Genomic DNA, 22,181 nt, shown 5'->3' on the forward strand with positions numbered 1-22,181 from the left:
AAAAAGAAACAAGAGTTATTTACAGGTTAAAGCAGGCAAACATATGAGTCGTCATTTATGACCCCTAAAGATGACAGAGATGTAGTAATCTGCCCATTCAAAAGTCTTTTAGGGCAGACCTAGATTGACCCTGGGGATCTCTGCTTTAGTTTAGTGTCTTTGTCTCTGTGAGAGTTCAAATAGCAAGAACATAATCATTTTTCTTGTGAGGCATTTTTGTATCTTCTTCCCTCAGAAATCAAGCTGCTGGCAAGTTTCCATGCAGGTCCCTTCTTCATCGAGAGCTGGGGGTGGGGAGAATGCACTTAAGAGTCTTTGATCCTTCATCTCACACAACAGTTCATTTGCATTTAATTAACAGGATTTAATAACTTCTTGTCAGAGACCATCATTTGCATTATACAAGCCTTATTTCTGTTTGACAAGTCACAATCACAGGAGGTTTACAATACAAATGCTTGCTATCACTTTATAATATGGGGGGATAGCTAAGTGAGAAGAATACATGCAGCATCCCACACGCATTTTATAACACACTAAACACATTCTTATCAATTTAACATCTAATATTTATTTTGATAACACTAACACACAAGTAAGCAAAATTGTTTTTAGCTATGCATTTGTTAATGTTCAGTGAGACCTAGGGCCTTGACATGAGCTCGCATCTGGTCTGCCAGCATCAAATCACAGACACACCATAGAGAGCTTCTTGGGAATAAAGTCCCTTCTTTCTTCTTCAAGTACAATTCCCAATCTACACAGCATCCTGTGCCTTTCCTGTGTTTCCCACATTTGTATTCATGAATCTGCTTCTGTTGTCCACTAAGCTTTGAAGAACAAATGAAGAGTAACCTTTTGGGTTCACATACTCACTCTCCCCTTTTGGAAGGAAAAGTTTTGGAATATGGATACTGCCAATGGCCCATTTGGCAGAGTTTGGAAACCCCATCCTCTCAAATCCAGCTATTTCTGGAACTTTTCTTATGGTAACCATCGGTAGATAGATCACAGTGTTAGTTGCCTCACAAATCTGCAAAACCATGACCCCAACAATGGACTTTCCAACCCCAAAGTGGTTTGCAGTGGACCTATAGCTGTCCGGTGTTGCCAACTTCCATAGGGCAATACCCACTTCTGCACTGGTATGGCTTTCCTGAATCGAGCATTCTGGCACTGGAGGGTTGGTGCAAGCTCCTCACACAGTTCCATGGAGGTATGTTTCCTCATTCAAAAGTTCTGAAATCACTGCTGGGCCTCCCAGGTTTCTAAAACAACGTGATCCCACTACACTGGGCTGGTTCTCCTGCACCTGAACCGACAGTCCACTTAAGGGCATCCATGGCAATAGAGGCATTCACCACATCTTATACCATGGGAGTGAAGTGAATTGTTATGACACTGAAGGTCAGCTGTCTTCGATGTGTCAGAAAGTTCTGCCCAAATTCCATCCAGCATCTCACCAATTGCCCATCCACTGCATAACCATTTGTCCCGCGATAAGGAGCGGGAGCAGAGCCACATCATCATCCCCCATTGCTCCACGTCTCCCACCCCAGTGTTGCAGGGAATAACAGTGAGGGGAGATATGATCAGGAACTGCTATTGACAAATGTGTGACGGCAGGGGACAAACACCAAGAACACAAAGCAAAGCGATTCCCAGGGTGTCTCCCTGTCTGCACAGAACCTTGGGATACCACCCCTAAAATGGTAGCACTAGCGTTGGCAGTGTGGACATATGTATACACAGTGTTAGACCTGTGTCCAGCACAGCATATGTGGACACTCTGTGCTTGTATGGGAAGCACGCATGAACACATACATGGTCCAGTAACCAAGTAGGCTTGCCAGTTAAACATAGCCTTTGTTTGGACTAACTCAGTCTGAGTCTCTTTTGTATCTTTTTCACATCAAGATTTGTTACTGTGCCCTTTTATAAATTTTCATTCACTTTTTACAGTTGCGCTCAAAATTACAGAAAATGTGTAGGCCCAATTATCCCAACAGGTCTGACACACAGCTTTTTACTTGAGTGGCTTGGTAATAAAAAGACCCGAGGCAAAATTGAAAGCATGCCCACAGACATAATCTGTCTGTGTTTAGGTGTGCAGCATGCTTGTCTGTTGTGAGTGGAAGTATTTAGTTCTAGATTGCATCTACAATGGGGTACCTAATGTACCTATTTATAAATTGTTTACGAAAAAACTATTTAAGAATCTAATTACTCTATAAGAGTCTATTCTTAAGGTATATCTGTCTTCACAGCACTAGAAAGGAAGCAGAGAAAGGCTCCCCAGAGTACTGAACATGTCGGTTTATAAACAAGAAACATGGTACTGACCTTAAGTGGCAACTTAAACAGATTCCGTGGGTAAAGAGAAAGACAAGGGGACTGTGAGAAAGAAGGGATGTTTCCTTCTAGAGCTAGAGATAGACAACATATTCTCTAGTTTAGAAAAGTTTTGAAAACTGTTATAGGCTAAGAAGAGTGCAATGAAGGAACCAGTAGCTCCTTTGTTGTCAAAGGAGATTAGAGAATTAAACAAAACACAGAACCCATTTGGTGAGATTTCGTAATAAAATGTGTAATGTTTCAGAGGTGATCTGAGATGAAATCAAGGCAATACAAGCAAATCAGTAAAATGGGATGAGTATGATGTAATGGAAAGAGACAGACTGCAGAGTGAGAGAACATGTGTGTGTGTGTGTGTGTGTAGATAATATTATCTATACACACACACACACACACACACACACAGAGAGAGAGAGAGAGAGACAGAGAGAGAGAGAGAGAACATTAAAAAAAACAATGGTAAAAGAACATTGCTGTTGCAAAGTCAAGCAGCCATCAGTTAGGAAATGCCAGACTCAGGGTGTCCATGCATACAGTCATGTGTGTATGCCTTCTGTGTGTCTTTAATTACATGATCACATAATATTTATTTCCATGGGACCCTCAGTCAGTGCACAGGACAGAATGTTCACCATGGGCATTGGGAAAAGTGGGAGGAGGCAAGCAACCAAAATGGGCCAAATTTCAGTGGTGTTGCAACCTCGTGTACCAGGTTGCAATGCCACTCACTCAAATATGGCCCAGCTGCCCCTCCATCTTGCCAGCTGGGTAGGGGCTCCACCGTTATGGCACCCTGCTCTGTTAGGAGCCTGGGGGGCTTTCCCCCTTGCTGCATCCCTGCTGAGTTTAGGTTTTCAAAAGTGTGGGGACATGCCCCCTCATATAAAAACTGGGGGCGGGCAATGACTCTCAACCCCGCCTCCCCACCCTGGCCAACACCAGTGGTCATGATGGTCTCTGACTGGGTAGTTATTTAAATATTTTTTTATCATCATTCAATGTGTTGCCACAGGCCTTATTTGCTGCACACTCTTCAAACCCTTCTCTGAATTCAGAAAAGACGGTTACTCACCGTTGTAACTGTTGTTCTTCGAGATGTGTTGCTCATATCCATTCCATTAGGTGTGCGCGCGCCGCGTGCACGATCGTCGGAAGATTTTCTACCCTAGCAACACCGGCGGGTCGGCTGTGGAGCCCCCTAGAATGGCGCCTTCATGGCGCTGAATATATACCCCAGCCGACCCGGCGCCCCCTCAGTTCCTTCTTGCCGGCTACTCCGACAGTGGGGACGGGGGGCGGGTTTGGAATGGATATGAGCAACACATCTCGAAGAACAACAGTTACAACGGTGAGTAACCGTCTTTTCTTCTTCGAGTGCTTGCTCATATCCATTCCATTAGGTGACTCCCAAGCCCAACTTAGGTGGTGGGGTCGGAGTGAGACATTGCTGTGTGCAAAACCGCTGATCCGAAAGCAGCATCGTCTCTGGACTGCTGCACTAGTGCATAGTGAGCTGTAAATGTGTGGACTGATGACCAAACCGCTGCTCTACAAATGTCCTGGATCGGAACATGTGCCAGGAAAGCAGTCGAGGAAGCTTGGGCCCTCGTGGAGTGAGCGGTGAGGTGCGGTGCTGAGACACCTGCCAGGTCATAGCAAGTCCGGATGCAAGACGTAATCCAGGAGGATAGGCGTTGTGAGGAGACCGGTGAGCCTTTCATTCGGTCGGCCACTGCAACGAAGAGTTGCGTCGTCTTTCTAAAGTGCTTTGTGCGGTCAATATAGAAGGCCAGGGCCCTGCGTACGTCCAGGGAATGCAAACGTTGATCCTGGCGAGTGGCATGTGGTTTAGGATGAAAGACCGGGAGAAATATATCCTGGTTGATATGAAAAGGAGAAACCACCTTAGGGAGAAAGGCAGGATGTGGACGAAGCTGCACTTTATCCTTGTGAAAAACTGTGTAAGGGGGCTCAGATGTAAGCGCCCTGAGTTCAGAAACACGCCTTGCTGAGGTGATGGCTACGAGGAAGGCTGTCTTCCAGGATAGGTACAGAAGTGAACAGGTGGCCAGTGGCTCGAATGGAGGACCTGTGAGCTTGGAGAGAACCAGGTTGAGGTCCCACGTCTGAACGGGCTGACGTTGTTGTGGGTACATCCGGTCTAAGCCCTTGAGGAATCTAACGACCATCGGGTTAGAGAATACCGAGGACGCGAGTTCCCCTGGGTGAAAGGCCGATATAGCGGCCAGGTGAACTCTAATTGAAGATATCGCCAACCCCTGCTGTTTTAGGGAGAGGAGATATTCCAAAATGAGAGGAATGGGTGCCTGCAACGGGGACGTGGCTCGTTGTTCGCACCAACAGGAGAACCGCTTCCACTTGGCCAGGTACGTGGTGCGTGTTGAGGGCTTCCTACTGCTCAGCAGAATCTGTTGGACAGAGAGCGAGCATCGCTGCTCTGCCTGGGTGAACCATGGAGCAGCCACGCCGTGAGGTGGAGTGATTGCAGGTCGGGGTGACGCAACCGGCCGTGGTCCTGAGAGATGAGATCCGGACATAACAGAAGCGGGATCGGAGTCTGAACCGAGAGTTCCAACAGTGTGGTGTACCAATGTTGTCTCGGCCACGCTGGAGCGATCAGAATTACCTGTGCCTGGTCTCTGCGCAATTTGAGCAGTACCTTGTGGACCAGAGGAAACGGAGGGAAGGCATAAAACAGGTGGTCTTTCCAGGGAAGGAGAAACGCATCCGAGAGGGAGCCCGGAGCTCGACCTTGTAGGGAGCAGAACACGTGGCACTTCCTGTTGTCTCGAGATGCAAACAGGTCTATCTGGGGAAACCCCCACTTCTGGAAGATGGAATGTATGATGTCCGGACGGATAGACCACTCGTGCGTCTGGAAGGACCTGCTGAGTCGGTCCGCTAGAGTGTTCTGGACTCCAGGGAGGAACGATGCCGTGAGATGAATTGAGTGGGCGATGCAGAAGTCCCACAGGCGAATGGCCTCTTGGCATAGAATTGACGAACGTGCTCCTCCTTGCTTGTTGATGTAAAACATGGCCGTGGTGTTGTCGATGAGAACTAACACACAATGGCCACGTAGGAGATTGAGAAATGCCTGGCACGCCAGGCGCACCGCCATCAGTTCCCGAACATTGATGTGCAGGGCTAACTGGGGTGCAGTCCACAGGCCCTGGGTATGGTGTTCGTTGAGATGGGCGCCCCAACCCAGAGATGAAGCGTCTGTGACCAGGTGCAGAGAGGGTTGTGGGGTGTGAAAAGGGATCCCCTCGCAGACCACATTGTGATCTAGCCACCAGGTGAGGGAGGTCAGGACCGAGTTCGGGACCGTGACCACCATGTTCAGGCTGTCCCGATGTGGACGGTATATTGATGACACCCAGGTTTGAAGTGGGCGAAGCCGAAGTCTGGCATACCTGGTTACGTACGTGCAGGAAGCCATGTGGCCCAGCAGGGTAAGGCACGACCTCACCGTGGTAGTTGGGAAGGCCTTGAGCCCTTGAATGAGGTTCTTGATGGTGCCAAAGCGGTTGTCTGGCAGGATGGCTTGTGCACGTCTGGAGTCTAGAACTGCGCCGATGAATTCTATTCTCTGGGTAGGTTCTAGAGTGGATTTGTCCTTGTTGAGGAGGATGCCCAACTCGTTGAATGTGTGCACTATTATATGGACGTGAGCTTGAACTTGCTCCTTGGTGCGACCGCGTACCAGCCAGTCGTCTAGGTACGGGAACACCTGTATCCCTTGTCGACGAAGGTACGCTGCCACGACAGCCATACATTTCGTGAACACCCTTGGGGCCGAGGATAGGCCGAAGGGAAGGACTGTAAATTGGTAGTGCACCGCGTTTACCACGAATCGCAGGAAGCGTCTGTGAGGTGGGTAAATTGCGATGTGAAAGTATGTGTCTTTCATGTCGAGGGCGGCGAACCAGTCTCCAGGATCGAGGGAAGGGATAATGGCCCCCAAAGAGACCATGCGGAACTTCAACTTTACTACGAATTTGTTGAGTCCGCGCAAGTCCAAGATGGGCCGCAGACCTCCTTTGGACTTGGGGATCAGGAAGTAACGGGAATAAAATCCCCTGCCCCTTAACTCTATCGGAACCTCCTCTATGGCACCCATGGCCAGGAGCGTGGAAACCTCCTGTATAAGAAGTTGCTCGTGAGAAGGGTCCCTGAAGAGGGACGGGGAAGGGGGGTGGGAGGGGGGGATAGAAGAAAACTGGATAGCGTATCCCCTCTCCACCGTGCAGAGGACCCAACGGTCCGAAGTTATAAGGGACCAAGCGCGGTGGAAATGGGAGAGACAATCCTGAAAGGAGGGGGCTGGATCCTGGGGGATGACTGGGGCGCCGTCCTCGACCGCACCTTCAAAAGTTCTGTCTAGGACCTGAAGGTGGTCTTGGTGGCCCCTGGTTCTGACCGGGTTGAGGGCCAGCCCATCTTCTCCTACCACCTCGCCCTTGCCTCCGGGCCGAGTCTTGTCTCTGACGAGGCGGGGGGGGGGTAGAAGCGCTGAGGCTGCGGCCTAAATGGTCTGCGCTGAGGGCCCACAACATGCATCCCCAGGGAGCGCATGATTGTTCTCGAGTCCTTGAGGCTCTGCAGGCGAGAGTCCGTCTTGTCCGAGAACAATCCATGTCCCTCAAAGGGCAGATCCTGTAGGGTTTGCTGCAGCTCCGGAGGCAAACCCGAAACTTGAAGCCAGGAGATCCTGCGCATAGCGATACCCGAAGCCAGGGTCCTCGCAGCTGAGTCTGCTATGTCCAAGGAGGCCTGCAAGGAGGTCCGAGCCACCTTCTTGCCCTCCTCTACCATGGCTCCAAACTCTTCCCTGGACTCCTGGGGAATCAACTCCTTAAACTTCCCCATAGAGTTCCAGGAGTTAAAATTGTAGCGGCTCAGTAGCGCCTGTTGGTTCGCCGCTCTAAGTTGCAGCCCTCCGGCTGAGTAAACCTTACGGCCAAACAAATCGAGCCGCTTAGCCTCTTTTGATTTAGGCGCTGCAGCCTGCTGGCCGTGGCGCTCTCGTGCGTTCACTGATTCCACCACCAGTGAACACGGTTGGGGGTGGGTATACAAGTACCCGTAGTCCTTAGACGGGACAAAGTATTTCCTTTCCACCCCTCTCGCTGTGGGTGGGATAGAGGCAGGAGTTTGCCATATCGTATCCGCATTCGTTTGAATCGTGCGGATCAGGGGTAATGCCACCCTCGATGGGGCATCCGCTCCAAGGATATTCACGATCGGGTCGTGCACCTCCACTATCTCCTCCGCCTGCAGGTCCATATTACGGGCCATCCTGCGCAGAAGATCCTGGTGAGCCCGAAGATCTATTGGAGGTGGGCCTGTGCACGATGTGCCCGCCACTGCCTCATCCGGAGAAGAAGAGGAAGATGCCTCCGGTGGAACAGGATCCAAGGGCTGGTCCTGGTCTCCCTGTTCCTGGGCTGGAGCATCACCTGTGCCTGGGTCCAGGGCATCAGGTGGTGCGGACCCAGAAGCCTCCATGCCCCCTGGCGGAGGCCGAGAAATGGTGGACTCCGGGGCCCCTCTGATGGAGTGACCGGAGCGAGAGGTCGAAGCAATTGGAGCCCCTTGCGCCTGATGGTACGCCCACGGGGTCCAAAACGACCAGTGAGATGGGCCATGAGAATGGTCCCCTGTCGTGTCCTGCCAATGTCCCAAGTCCTGTTCCTCGGCTTGCCCCTGAGGGGGGTATGCCGATCTCGAGAGGTCCTCCGAGGAGTGGGACACCGATCTCGATGGCCACGGCGGTGCCGAGAGCGTCGAGACGATTCCCATTGGCTGCGGTGCCGCACGGTGCCGGTCCGGAGATGATCTATCTCTACGCGATGCCGGCGATCGGTGCCGGGACCGCGACCGGTGCCGATGACCTCGTCGGTGCCGGGAGTCGGATCTGGACCTCGACGAGGACCTGGAGTATGCCCGGTGCCGGGAGCGGCCTCTCGACGTCGAGCGTCGACCGTAGCGGTGCCGAGAACTACGTCTCGACGTTGATCGGTGCCGACGATCATAGCGGTGCCGAGACGTAGAGCGGTGCCGCGAAGAAGATCTTGGCCGCGAGTACGACCGGTGCCGAGGCGATATTCGGTGCCGGGACTGCGAGCGGCGTGGGGACCTGCTTCGGGACCTGGATCGGTGCCGAGGTTCCAGCCCTTGCGATGGAGGGCGCATCAAGGCAGGTTTCCCCTTCGACTGGACCGGGCGAGTCAACGGTGCAGTCGGTGCCGGTGGCTGAGGCGGTGCCGGCTCCGTGAGAGCTATTAAGTCTCTCGCCGCCGCGAAGGTCTCTGGAGTCGACGGGAGGCACTGTATCACCGCCGGTCTCGGTGGAGACGCTATCTGCACCGGACTCAACGGCCTCGGCGCCGGAGTCGACGGTGCTGGAGGCACCTGTTTCCGGTGCTCCACCGGCGGACACGGCTCTACCCCCGGCACTGGGGGAGCCGGCGTCTTCGGCACGGATGTCCCCGTCTTATGGGCTTTTTTATGCCCCGGGGATAATGACCGGCGCCGAGGCACTGCTTGCGGTGCCGACGAGGTCCGGTGCCGGGGAGGCTTGTCTGACGCCACTCGCGTGGTCGTCATAGCCGGTGCCGCCGGGGCACTGCGCACCGAGGTGCTAGGTGCCGGGGCCTGACTTGTAGATGGAGCGTCCGGACTAAGTGCCGCCTCCATCAGGAGTTGCCGGAGCCGAAAGTCCCGCTCCTTCTTGGTCCTTGGTCTGAAGGCCTTACAGATTTTGCACTTATCTGTTTGATGGGACTCTCCCAGGCACTTCAGACAGGAGTCGTGCGGGTCGCTCGTGGGCATAGGCTTAGCGCAGGAGGCGCACTGCTTGAAGCCGGGAGCGTTGGGCATGAGCCCGGCCCCGCGGCCGGGGGAGAAAGGGGGAGACGACCCCCTTAATCCCCTGAACTACTTAGAACAACTAGAACAACTTTTAAACTATTTAACTATTTAACTATAAACACTAGAACTATAACTATAACTGTGATACAACAAACTAAGCTAGGGAGAGTGGAGAACAGCTAAGCAGCGCTCCACAGTTCCAACGACCGTCAGGGGCGGTAAGAAGGAACTGAGGGGGCGCCGGGTCGGCTGGGGTATATATTCAGCGCCATGAAGGCGCCACTCTAGGGGGCTCCACAGCCGACCCGCCGGTGTTGCTAGGGTAGAAAATCTTCCGACGATCGTGCACGCGGCGCGCGCACACCTAATGGAATGGATATGAGCAAGCACTCGAAGAAGAATGACTAATTTTCAAATGGACTTTTCTATGTTACTAATGAATCATCACTTCAGTATTGGAAAGCTTCACAAACATGAATGAATTTACCTTCACACTACCCCTGTGAGGTGAGAGGGTGGTATTATCCCAATTTTACACATGGGGAATTGAGGCAGAAAGATTAAGGCCACAGTTCCCAAAAGTGTCCAGTAATAATGGCTGCCCTATTGCCGTGTTCTGCTGAACAAATACAGTAATAACACAATGCAATCTGTAATATATCTGGACTCGGCTGCTGAAAGCAAGTTCACCTGTCAAGAGCAGAAAGATGGATCTACTAAAGTCTAAAGATCTTACTTATCATGAAAATTCTATCTGTGCATGATCCACTTACTTTCTCCTTCAGCTCTGGGACCACATATTGCATGGAGTAAGACATTTTTATCTTTCCTATGATTATTTATCTGTCTTACACCATAATTGAAAAATTCATACAAAATCAGTACATCAAAGCTAGCAAACAGATATAATAAAACAAGAATACAGTATAATAAAATAAAAATCAATACACAGTAAATAATGGCTACCTCTGAAGAACAGACATTATGTAAAATTCATACGCATCAACCAAAGTTTCATAAACCTAAGATAAGGAAGCATCTGATATAATCAATAAATATTTTTTCTCCCCCATTCTTAAGGTCATCCTTGAAAAGTGCTTACAGGAAAAAATTACAGGCTCTTCCTGTGCTGAATGTTCCCCTTTCCTTTATCTGCCAGCCTACAGAACTTTATTAATAAAGGCTAGATCATTCTTTTCTTAATGATGTAATAAATTCACACTTTAGTCAATGATATATACTCTCCCAACTGACCTACCCTGCAGTGACACCCAGAGAACATTATTCCTTCTGCTTTAAAAAAAAAATCCACTCCATATGAAGCCAACAGATTTATTAATTAATGCCTCGCCAGGGCAAGAATCTTGCAAAATAAATAAAGTATTAATTTTCAAGACTTTAGTCATTTCATTAATGTATAGTAAAATATAAGAGCTGGGAAAATTATACACCAAAGGCACATTGAGAACCGCATTTTTTCAGACAAAAATACCTTAAGCCTTGAAACAATGTAGATGAATCTTCTTATCCTCAACAAATTCTACTGAGGTGAAGATAAGTTCCTTTGTCTACCATGTTTGTTACCTCCCACTGCCCCATAACTCCACTGCCCCTCTTTGCCCTCTCTGCTGAGTCCCCTAAATAATGTCCCACATACTTAAATGTCCACAAACCTTCAGTCAAAAGTACTCTAAATCAACCTCTTCTTCCTTCTCTTCTTGACATATGCTTCCACCCAGCCCCTTCCCGAATGCAAGTTCATTCCCTCTTCTTCCAACATACCCTTGACTCAACCTGTCTTTCAGCTGCCAGTTTTCTTCTATTGCAACTGCATTATAGTCCTGAAAGAATCTGACAGTTCGTCTGCATTTCCTCAATACCCCGGTCCCCGCACGCACGCACACACACACGCACTGGACCCACTACCCAGGTATTAGAAAACATCCCTCAAAGTTAAACACAAGATCTGCATCTCGAACCAATGAATTACTAACTCTTTGTACTGTTCTGAGAGCTAATAACTGTTTGGAGGCCTGATTCCTTGTGCCCCATCATACAGAGTTCAAATGAATCTCTCTGACTTCAGTGAAAGATAGCCATGAACTGCAGGGAGAATGAAGTCTCTTATCTTAACATGAAAAATGTCAAACTTCTGATTATTATAAAGTCTGCAAATTAAACCAACAAAAACAAACAAGCACAAGCAAAAGAACACCCCCCCCCCGCCCCACCCCCAGCATCTGAACTGATATTTGAAATGAAAATAAGTGATATTCTTCTATCTAGGAAATAAATGGCAGTTATAGGGTTCCTTTATATTTTACCAAGGTAAGTTTTTGGAAGTTCTGCCATCTTCATCGTCCCCTCATGGATATTTCTTGATTAACTCAATAAAAACAATCCCCCCCTGTATTCCACTACAAAAAGTTTTGTTTGACTACCTTGAATGCATGTGGAACATTTGAAGGTTAAATATTTAACCTTTTCACTATTATTCAGCATTGAAATTGTATGTTATCAATAAAATTAATTACTGTACTAACTGTAGCATTCATGAAACTGCTGGAATTAATAAGACACTGTTCCTTGTCTGACTCATTATAATTACAGCTACTTATCGCCAGGACAGTGAAAAAGAGCTGAAAATTCATCAGGCTTTTTATATTTTTATACGTCATTGCTGGATGCTGTGAATTCATAATTTACAGTGGTATTCAGCATGTACCATGGTCTCTGGTGTCAAGTTTACACTGTGGAAATTTACACTGCTGAACTGACAATAAGAGTCATGAAGACTAGGCTTGGAGTGAAACTTCATTGGTGAAAATACTTACCACTAAATCTGGGACAATTAAGCTGCCAGAAAAACAATGTGCTGCACAGCGATCTAATGGTGACTCACTTGGTTCCCCTCCACTCATGCAGAGCATCACCTTTGATTAGTATGAAATATGTATGTCAAGGCTGCTTCCCCACTTTGAACTTTAGGGTACAAATGTGGGGGCGTGCATGAAAACTTCTAAGCTTAACTACCAGCTTAGATCTGGTCCGCTGCCACCACTCCCCAAATGCTAATTCCCTTCCCTGGGTAGCCTTGAGAGACTCTTCACCAATTCCCTGGTGAATACAGATCCAAACCCCTTGGATTTTAAAACAAGGAGAAATTAACCATCCCCTCCTTTTTCCCACCAACTCCTGGTGAATCAAGATCCAACCCCCTTGGCTCTAAAAACAAGGAAAAAAATCAATCAGGTTCTTAAAAAGAAGGCTTTTAATTAAAGAAAAAGGTAAAAATCATCTATGTAAAATCAGGATGGAAAATAACTTTACAGGGTAATCAAACTTAAAGAGCCCAGAGGAATCCCTTCTAGCCTTAGGTTCAAAGTTACAGCAAACAGAGATAAACACTCTAGCAAAAAGGTACATTTACAAGTTGAGAAAACAAAGATAAAAACTAATACGTCTTGCCTGGCTGTTTACTTACAAGTTTGAAATATGAGAGACTTGTTCAGAAAGATTCGGAGAGCCTGGATTGATGTCTTGTCCCTCTCAGTCCCAAGAACGAACAGCCCCCAAAACAAATAGCACAAACAAAAGCCTCCCCCCCACCAAGATTTGAAAGTATCTTGTCCCCTTATTGGTCCTTTGGGTCAGATGTCAGCCAGGTTACCTGAGCTTCTTAACCCTTTACAGGTAAAAGGATTTTGGAGTCTCTGGCCAGGAGGGATTGTACACAGGAGGGCTGTTACCCTTCCCTTTATAGTTATGACAATGTATTATGCTTTAATGTCAATATTTTTGGAGAAGAGACGAAAGTAAATGTATAAAAACCTGCAGAACTCTCTCTCCACTTTTCTCTATTACTGTCACTTATCCTGATCCAGGTATACCACATTTTGAAGATGAAACCAGTTTGGAATCTTGCAGTGAGGTGGTGGGTTGACTCAACAGAAATAAAGCCACTGCAATGAGCAAATATTTTTTCAACAGTAACAAACATTTATCAACATAAATCAAAAGCAGATAACAATAAGCAGACCAAATATAACAAAAACCCTTCCAGCTTTGATATTAATCTACAACAGTGATCAGGCATATTTTATTCAATATTACTGTTCCCCTTGCAATTAAAGATTGAGACCTGCAGACAATTGTTTGTTGGTTTACTATACCACAAAAAGGTTTCAGATTCATTGAATTTGCTAATGAGCTAATGAAAATGTACCATATCATGGCTCAGAAATTTCAAATTTAATCAAGGACATGGCATTTTAGGATTAGTGTTTTACTTGAATTCATTTCAAATTATAGTTTCACATTGCCTTTTTCCCCCCTGTTCAAATTTGACTTTTTGCAAAACATTTTTACTTACCCCCAATCAGCATTGTGCAAATGGAGAAAATCTTTTCTGCATCAGTATTGGCTGAAACATTTCCAAACCCAACACTGGTGAGACTGCTGAGAGTGAAATACAGGGCAGCTATATAGGCACTTCTGATTGACGGGCCTCCTAATGTATTATTGCCATAGTAAGGAGACTCTATACGTTTCCCCAGCTCATGAAGCCAACCTGAAAAGCAAAAGCAAAAAAAAAGTCCAATGAGAAACAGCATAATGAAAACCACAGATTCTGTAAGATAAATGTCATACTTTTTAAGATTTAGGGCATTGGATTCTACATATGATTCCAAGAATAAAATGAAAATTAAAACTCCAATTCTGCAAACACTTACAAGGTGTTTAGAGAATTATGTCCATACACAATTTGTTCTTATGCATGAGTGCATATGGTGAAAAATAGACTCCTTTACTGAAATCAAGTGTTTATTAGATGCATTCAACAGCTATATTGGGCAAATCAAAGAATCCAATTTAGCAGAGAAAATAAAAATAGTAATCTAATAATACTGTAGCATGAATACAACTTCCATTTCATTCTTTCCATTCATTGCTGTTTGAAAAGCTTTTTGAGCTTCTGAGAGGCAAAGCATTACTTGTTAATTATTATCATAAAGATTTTGGATCTTTATGTATACATTTCTTCTGTATAGAAGAAAAGATTCAGAAAGCCTTATAAACCAGAGTTAAGGTTTTAAAAAGATGCTGTAGTGAATCTGTTTTCTAAATTGCTCATCTAATCTTTATTTTCATTTATTTCCAAATTGAGGGACAGCTAAGCAAACCTTGAACAAAGAATCTGAATAAATGGCAGATGAGCAACACATTAAGGAAGGAGCAGAAATAAAAAAAATATTCATAGTGCCAAGTTCTGCCCTTTGGAGGATTTGCTTTTGTAGGTGGGAAATCTTCCTAGATATTCATGCACAGTGAGGGCAGTATAATATGCCTGGTATGCTGATTTCACTGTCAGAAGATCTGGGTGGGATTTCCTTTCCTGGGTTGTATTCTAAACCCTTCATGATGCTTGAATAATTATGTTAATTTACGCATGTACTGACAGTAAAAGACAGAAAGATCTATCCTTTCCACTCGTTTCATACAGATCAGTAAAACTAGGAGCTGGAGAAATTCCTTTAGACTGAAAAGCTACAAAATAGGCAATAAGCTCTAAACATGAAGTCTAACAATTGTGATAACATTTTGTGACTGTTTTGTGACTTTGTATTGGTATCTTCCAGAAGAGTTCAATCAAGCCTCTGAAAGCAGACTGTTGAGCGTCATTACTATTAATACGCTGGACTAGCCACAACTGCAGTCTCCCTGTTTTCTTGTGCTACCCCCTCCTCATTGCCGTGGGATGCTAGCTACTCCAAATGGAGGGAAGGAAGAGGCAGGAGAAGCATAGCTGTAGCCTTGTCACCACATCTACATAACCTAGCAGGATTATCAGGATGCATAGGTGGAAAGCATGCTGCACCTTCATAAGGTGACTGTGCAGAGTGACTTAGGCCTTGTCTACACTGGCAAGTTTCTGCGCAGTAAAGCAGCTGTCTGTGGTGTAACTCCTGAGGTGAACACAGTGCCAAGCCACTTAGGGCTTGTTTACATTACCCGCTGGATTGACAGGTAGCGATCGATCCAGCGGGGGTCAATTTATTGCATCTAGTCTAGTCGCGATTAATCGACTGCCAAGCGCTCTCCCGTCAATTCTGGTACTCCACCAAGCCGAGAGGCACAGGCGGAGTCGATGGGACAGCATCAGCTGTTGACTTACTGCAGTGAAGACACTGTGGTAAGTAGATCTAAGTACGTCGACTTCAGCTACATTATTCATGTAGCGGAAGTTGCGTAACTTAGATCGATTCCTCCCTCCCCCCAGTGAAGACCAGACCTTAGTGCACAGAAACTGTGCAGTTGTAGCGCTGTAAAAGAAAAAGAAAAAAACCCACCCTGATGAGAGGCTTACAGCTTTCTGCGCGGGGGCTACAGCACCGCAGTGCCAGTGTAGACACCCTGGTCGATTACAGTGCTGTGATTGGCCTCTGGGAGGTGTCCCACAATGCCTGTTCTTGGCTCTCTGGTCATCGGTTTGAACTCCACTGCCCTGCCCTCAGGTGACCAACCGTGAGCCCCACCCCTTAAATTCCTTGAGAATTTTGAAAGTCCCATTCCTGTTTGCTCCGTGATGCATGCAGTGGTCTCAGCGCATCTTTCCAGGTGACCATGTCTGCTCCACACACTAGGTGATCCCCAGCTTGGAGCAATGTCAAGCTGCTGGACCTCGTCAGCATTTGGGGAGAGGTGGCTGTCCAGTCCCAGCTGCGCTCCAGCCATAGGAATTATGATACCTACAGACAGATATCATGATGCATGACAGAAAGGGGCCATGACCAGAACACACTGCAGTGCAGGGTCATAGTAAAGGAGCTGCAGGAAGGAGACAAATCATCGCTCCAATGCTGTGCCCAAGAGCTGCTGGTTCTACAAAGAGCTGGATGCAATACTCGTTGGCAACCCCACTTCCACTGCGAAGGCCACTGTGGATACTTCGGTGGCTTGCATGCCAGTCGAGAGTGGACCAAGCCAGGAGGAGGAAATCTTGGACAAGGATGTGGAGGGGGAGGGGGACCCAGAGGCAAAGGATGACTTGGATGTTAGAGATGCATGCAACCAGGAGCTCTTTTCTACCCCAGAGGAGGCTAGCCAGTCACAGCTATCGGAGCTTGGCGAAACGAAAACAGGAGAGGAAGCCCCTGATAAGTGGATTTGATTTTGGGAATTGCTGAAGCGAGTTTTTGGGGGCTGGAGGTTTGCAGAAAGCAGGCTTGTGTCTGTATGATGCACGTACCACCACATGCCTAGTCTGAGTGGCGGAACAGGGTGTTGATTCACTCCCTCACTTCACGGGAATCTGCCTCAGAGATCTCCACCAAACTCTCTTGGAGATATTGGGCAATCTGCTGCTGCAGGTTCTTTGGCAAAGCTGCTTTGTTTCTTGCCCTATTAAGGGTAACTTTCCCATGCCATTCTGCCGTCACTGGGGGGGTGGACGACCATTGCTGCACACAGGCGAGCTGCATAAAGGCCAGGGCGGAAGCCACAGTCTTGGAGAAGATCCTCCCTTGATTCCCTGCTCACCCTCAGCAGTGAGATATCTTCCATAATGAACACAGCCTGTGGAAAATGTCAGGACAGTAATGATTATAAGGCCCCCCCTACAGTGCTGGCTGTCCCCAAGAGCCACGTGCCCAGTGGGCAGCACGGTCCTGGAACACTGATTTCCTCTGCCCCTGCGGCTACTCACCATTTTGGGGTCTTGTGCTTGCCTGGAGTCACCCAGTTAGTGACAGGTATGTGAACAATGGCTGTGTTTTAAATCACTGAATCAGTGGTCCGTGTGTTGCAAACAATACTGCTTCTGTAAAATGTTGCATTTTGGCTTCACAGATATGACCTTGGGAGCCCAGCCTCCCTCTTTGTTATCGCTGGCTGAACGGCTGCGCAGAATTAGAAAGTGGCCACGGAAAACTAAAGAGGACTTTCTGCGTGATGTCATGATCAGGAAGGCCATTGTTGCAAAACCATCCATGATGTCCTGCACATTGCTCAGAGTCACAGTGCTGCATAGCAGGAGGTGATTAACGGCCTTGTACACTTGCATGACAATGGCTCCCATGTTGGATTTCCCAACTCCAAATTAATTCCTGACTGACCAGTAGCAATCCACCCACTTCTCTACTGTCATTGAGGCTCTCATTTTGGTGTCCCTGTGCTGGAGGGCTGGGGAAAGTTCTGCACACAAATCCAGGAGTGTGTGCTTGCACGTGGAAAATGTCTGCAACCACTGCTCATCATCCCAAACCTGCATGGCAATGTGATCCCACCAGTTGATGCTGTTTCTTGGGCCCAGAATTGGCACTCCATCATCTCCAGCTGCTCCGTGAGTGCCACCAGCAACCTTAAATTGTTTCTCTCTCTGTCCCACAGCAATCTAGCCTCCAAGGAATTGTTACGTCCCCCGTGGCTCCTCTTGTAACTCTGAAAATCCTTCAGGATCAAGCGCCTGTGCTTGCAATGCTCATGACAATAGTGCAGAGGTGTGCAGGCTTCATGTGTCTGTCACAGGTGGTGGACAGCAAGGAGGGATGCATGATCTTGTAGGGATTTTGAAAAGAGGTGCAAAATATTATGAGATGCAGATGAAATTATGGGATGGAAAGCACTGCATTATGAGAAGTTGACCCTAGGATCCCGGTCACCCCAGCAGGACGCATTTCAGCCCCATGAGGCATTGCAAAAACTTTCCAAAACACCCTGCACTGGATGGTGGTGAGTTTCACAGTAGGATACCTACCCACAGTGTACTGCACTCTGCACCGATACAAGCACTGCTGGTGAGGAGTTGCACCACTGACACAAGGAGCATGGTGTGCACATGCACAAGCGATGTAATAACTGCAGTGGCTGTATGGCTACGTAACTTAGGTCGACGTAATTTTATAGCATAGATATGTCCTTAGTATTCTTTGGTGAGCAACTTTCAGCACATCCACCTTCTCGTTATTAGGACCCATCCTTGGCGAAGGCCTTAGAACGCCAAACTTTTTCAAACACTGCTATTCAGGTTTTCCTAGACTTCTCCAAATATTCCTTACAGAATCCAAAAAGTCAAAGAACATCAAACACCTCTCAACCCCACTATCCTGCCTTCCAGTGAATCTATGATTAGTTAGCCCAGAAAATAGAAAATAATAATGAGAAAGTGCATCACTGCCAAAATGACATCTCTGAGGCATCTTTCCAGGCTTTAGAGGACTCAGCTGGATGTTTCCTAAATATCACACTGATCTTCAAAAGCAATACTACCATGTGTGTATGTTAGATAGTGTGCATTATCAGTGCTATACAAGGAAAATATAAGTTACTTAATGAAACTGATAGAACAGAATCTTAGAAAATCACATTCATTATAGTGAACTTTTCTATCACACTTAGGATCAGATCCTGCAGCCCTTACTTGCAGGCATTAGTATCAGTCCCTTAATAAGTGCACAAAGGAGATATGGATGCATTAAGTTCATATAGCAAATAAATCTTGTGGTTGTAGAAACAAAAAAATTGCAAAAGTACATTGACTTACTTTTTCACATTAACACATTAAAGTAAGTTAAATAATAAAATCTCTACATTGTCCTATTACAACAAATACATTATTAGTGCCATTAGTAATTAATATTAGTAGGACATCAGATAAAAAGATTTTTTTTTGCATGGTCTTAGTTTTATTCAGCATCCAGCAGTATATGGGAATATATTAATGTGCAGTAACTCAAGTTAACTGTGAATGTGACAGTTATGAAATTAAACACAGACTTTGGAGAATCAGCATTTGTCCCTTCTTAAAATAACTTACTCTGATTCATCTAAGTCGTGCTTTTAAAAAACACATAACTAACTTTATCTGATAGCTTGATTGGGTGTGAAATACAGTAAGTACAGAGAGTATGCACAAAAATCATATAAAGATCTTTAGGTGACAAATAAGGCTCGGGAAGGTTGTAATATTGGCCTTGAGGAGTGTAAGAAAGCACTTAGAGGGCAAGAGGAAGAATCAGAGATCTAGGTGCAGCCAAGTGATTACTGCAGAAGTGAGAGGAAGTGTCAAAAAGCAGCAAGAAACATCAGCAAAGGAGTGAGAATCAATCAGGGTGTGTAGCGATGCAGCGACTCACTGGCGCAGCGCCTCCTGCTGGATGTCCAGGGAATTAGGTCTCCAGCCTCTGGAGCGCCCTCTGTTGGCCAGTGTCTCACCTGTCGCTGGCCCCCATATCCCTCCTGGACCCTGGTGCCCTTTCCCTTGGGGGCTGCCTCCTGGCAGTACCCCCACAGTCTCTGGGTCTCCCCTCCCAGGGGAACCCCCAGCCCCCTATCCCCACCTCGCCTCAGTATATGGCTACTGCCAGTCACCGTCAAGCCCCCACTCAGTGGAGCGGACTGCAGTGTACACGCCATTCATCACTGGCAAAGGGGGGTTGGACCTGCTGCCTTTGCCTACCCCAAGCTACCCCTCTGTAGCCACAGTACGTGTTCTGGCCTCTATCAAGGCCTGCAGCCTGGGGGTTCCCCAGGCTGGAGCTCCCCGGCTCCTCTAGACTTTCCACCAGCCCTGCTCCACTCTAGGTACCTTTGTCAGCTCCTAGGCAGCCAGGCTTGTCTCCCTCAAGAGCTAGAGGGAGAGTCCTACAGCTCCTGGCTTTTCCTGGCCTTTATAAGGCCAGTTACGGTCTGACTGGGGCGTGGCCCCAGCTGTGGCTGTTTCCCCAATCAGTCAAGGCTTGCTGCTCTCCCTAGCTGCAGCCCTCACGCAGCCTCAGCCCTGTCCCTGGGGCTGATTTCAAGCCCTTCAGGGCAGGAGTGGGTGATCACCCCGCTACAAGGTGGTAGAGGAGTGTGACCATGTGGTCTCCCAGCATGCACCTTCCCTCCCCCGTGACGTGGATCAATATGGCAGTGGCTTCTGTACTCCTCTCCGGCAGGGAAAGTAGCGCTAAAATCGACCTTGCTGGGTCGAATTTGGGGTAGTGCGGACGCAAATCAACATTATTGGCCTCCGGGAGCTATCCCAGAGTGCTCCAATGTGACCATTCTGGAAAGCAGTTTCAGAATGGTCATCAAAAAAGGTATTGTCTTTTCTTTTTACCAATCTTTGGAGAGGTTCTTCTTGTCTTCATGAGTTTGGTGAGGGGTTGCTTAACTAATTTCCTAATTATTATAAATTATCTATAGTCAAATGGCTACTTATATCTGTAATCCGTTATAGCATCATATGGCATTGATATATTTATACATAAAACATCTTACTATTCTCATAACAATGATATCAGGCAGTTATTATATGAAGGTTTGTGTTTAGATACAAAATATTTGCAAATATACAAGTGAAAAGAAACATATGCCATCTTATGAATTTGAGAAACGACAAAGGTTTTCACCTTTAAGTAACCAATATAATCTGTAAAACATATCCCACCATAAATGTTCTCCAGATTGAAAGAACAGATTCTTAGTGTGTTTACAAGGAAACCAATCTCAATAAGCATATTTCTATAATTCATTGTGTAGGTTTAACCTAAGGTGGTTCTTTCCAAAAAGGAGGGCTAAAAGATCCACTTTTATTAGTTGGTTTATAGTTCTGATAACACACCCTAAGCATTACTTCTTTTTAGAATTTCTGAATGAAAACACCCTCCCATCCTTTACACAACCAAGACTCTTTCTCAAACATAAAATATCTTACAAAGTCTGTTTTCTTGAAAAAAAAAAAAATCATATTGATACCAAGCGGATATCTTATACAAGAGGGATTTGTCCTGTTCTTTGATGAGGCGCTCTGATGGATTTGTTTGTTTTGAACAAATGGTTTCTAGATTTACAACCTACCATTGCAGTATATTCATAATTCCTAATTACAGACTCATCAAATATTCTATACAAAGCATGAAACACAATATCTCTTATATACATCTTTCAAAACCTAATATTAAAGAAAATAGTATTGAGTGTTAAAGCAAAATAGAAATTATACAGCTGCATTCCATAGACTGTATAAACACACTTGGAGATAATAAACTTGGCTCTATAACCAAAAAGAGGTTACCTTTCTCACATTTGCTTGTTCTTGGGAGACAAAAAGCAAAGCCTTTGGTTTTTCTTTGATGAGTTTGAACATTTTGTAACATAACTAGCTAAACATTATATGTATTGTTATATTTTTAAGCATCCTGGCTATAACATACTTGTAGCTATATCTTAATATTCAGTAAAGACACAAATATGCAACAACCTTTATAAAAGTTATAGTAATTTTATTTATCTTATTTTTGCATCAATATGGATGTGTGTCTCTCTCACAACACCGTCATGTAATGATGTGGGTAATTATAGGCATGTCAATCTGATGTTGATTCTAGGCAAGATAATGGAGCGGCTGATATGGGACTTGATTGATAAAGAATTAAAAGAGGGTAATATAATTAATGCCAATAAACATGGGTTTATGGAAACATAGATCCTGACAGATTAACTTTATATCTTTGTTTGGTGAAATTGCAAGTTTGGTTGATGAAGGTAACAGGATTGATGTAATATACACCTCTACCCCGATATAACGCTGTCCTAGGGAGCCAAAAAATCTTACCGCATTATAGGTGAAACCGCGTTATATTGAACTTGCTTTGATCCACCAGAGCGCGCAGCCCCACCCCCCAGAGTGCTGCTTTACCGCTTTATATCCGAATTTGTGTTATATCGGGTCGCGTTATATCGGGGTAGAGGTGTACTTAGACTTCTCTAAAGCATTTGACTTAGTACCACACAACATTTTGATTAAAAAACTAGAACAACATAAAATTAACATGGCACACACTAAATGGATTAAAAGCTGGCTAAATGATAGGTCTCAAAATTGTAAACAGGGAAAACTGTAATTGTAAATGGGGAATCATCACTGAGTGGGCATGTTTCTATTG

The 22,181-nt window shown here is 46.2% G+C and overlaps 1 protein-coding gene across 1 annotated transcript in view; it reads right to left on the reverse strand.

The window, feature by feature from the left end:
- Window positions 1-22,181, reverse strand: part of KCNH8 (potassium voltage-gated channel subfamily H member 8) — a 355,081-nt gene that overhangs the window by 57,328 nt on the left and 275,572 nt on the right. Inside the window, exon 8 of the mRNA XM_054020303.1 lies at window positions 13,625-13,822. Coding sequence (XP_053876278.1) covers window positions 13,625-13,822 — 198 coding nt within the window. The remainder of the gene's footprint in view (window positions 1-13,624; window positions 13,823-22,181) is intronic.

Source organism: Malaclemys terrapin, chromosome 2 (genome assembly GCF_027887155.1).
Source record: "Malaclemys terrapin pileata isolate rMalTer1 chromosome 2, rMalTer1.hap1, whole genome shotgun sequence".
Lineage (NCBI taxonomy): Eukaryota > Metazoa > Chordata > Testudines > Emydidae > Malaclemys > Malaclemys terrapin.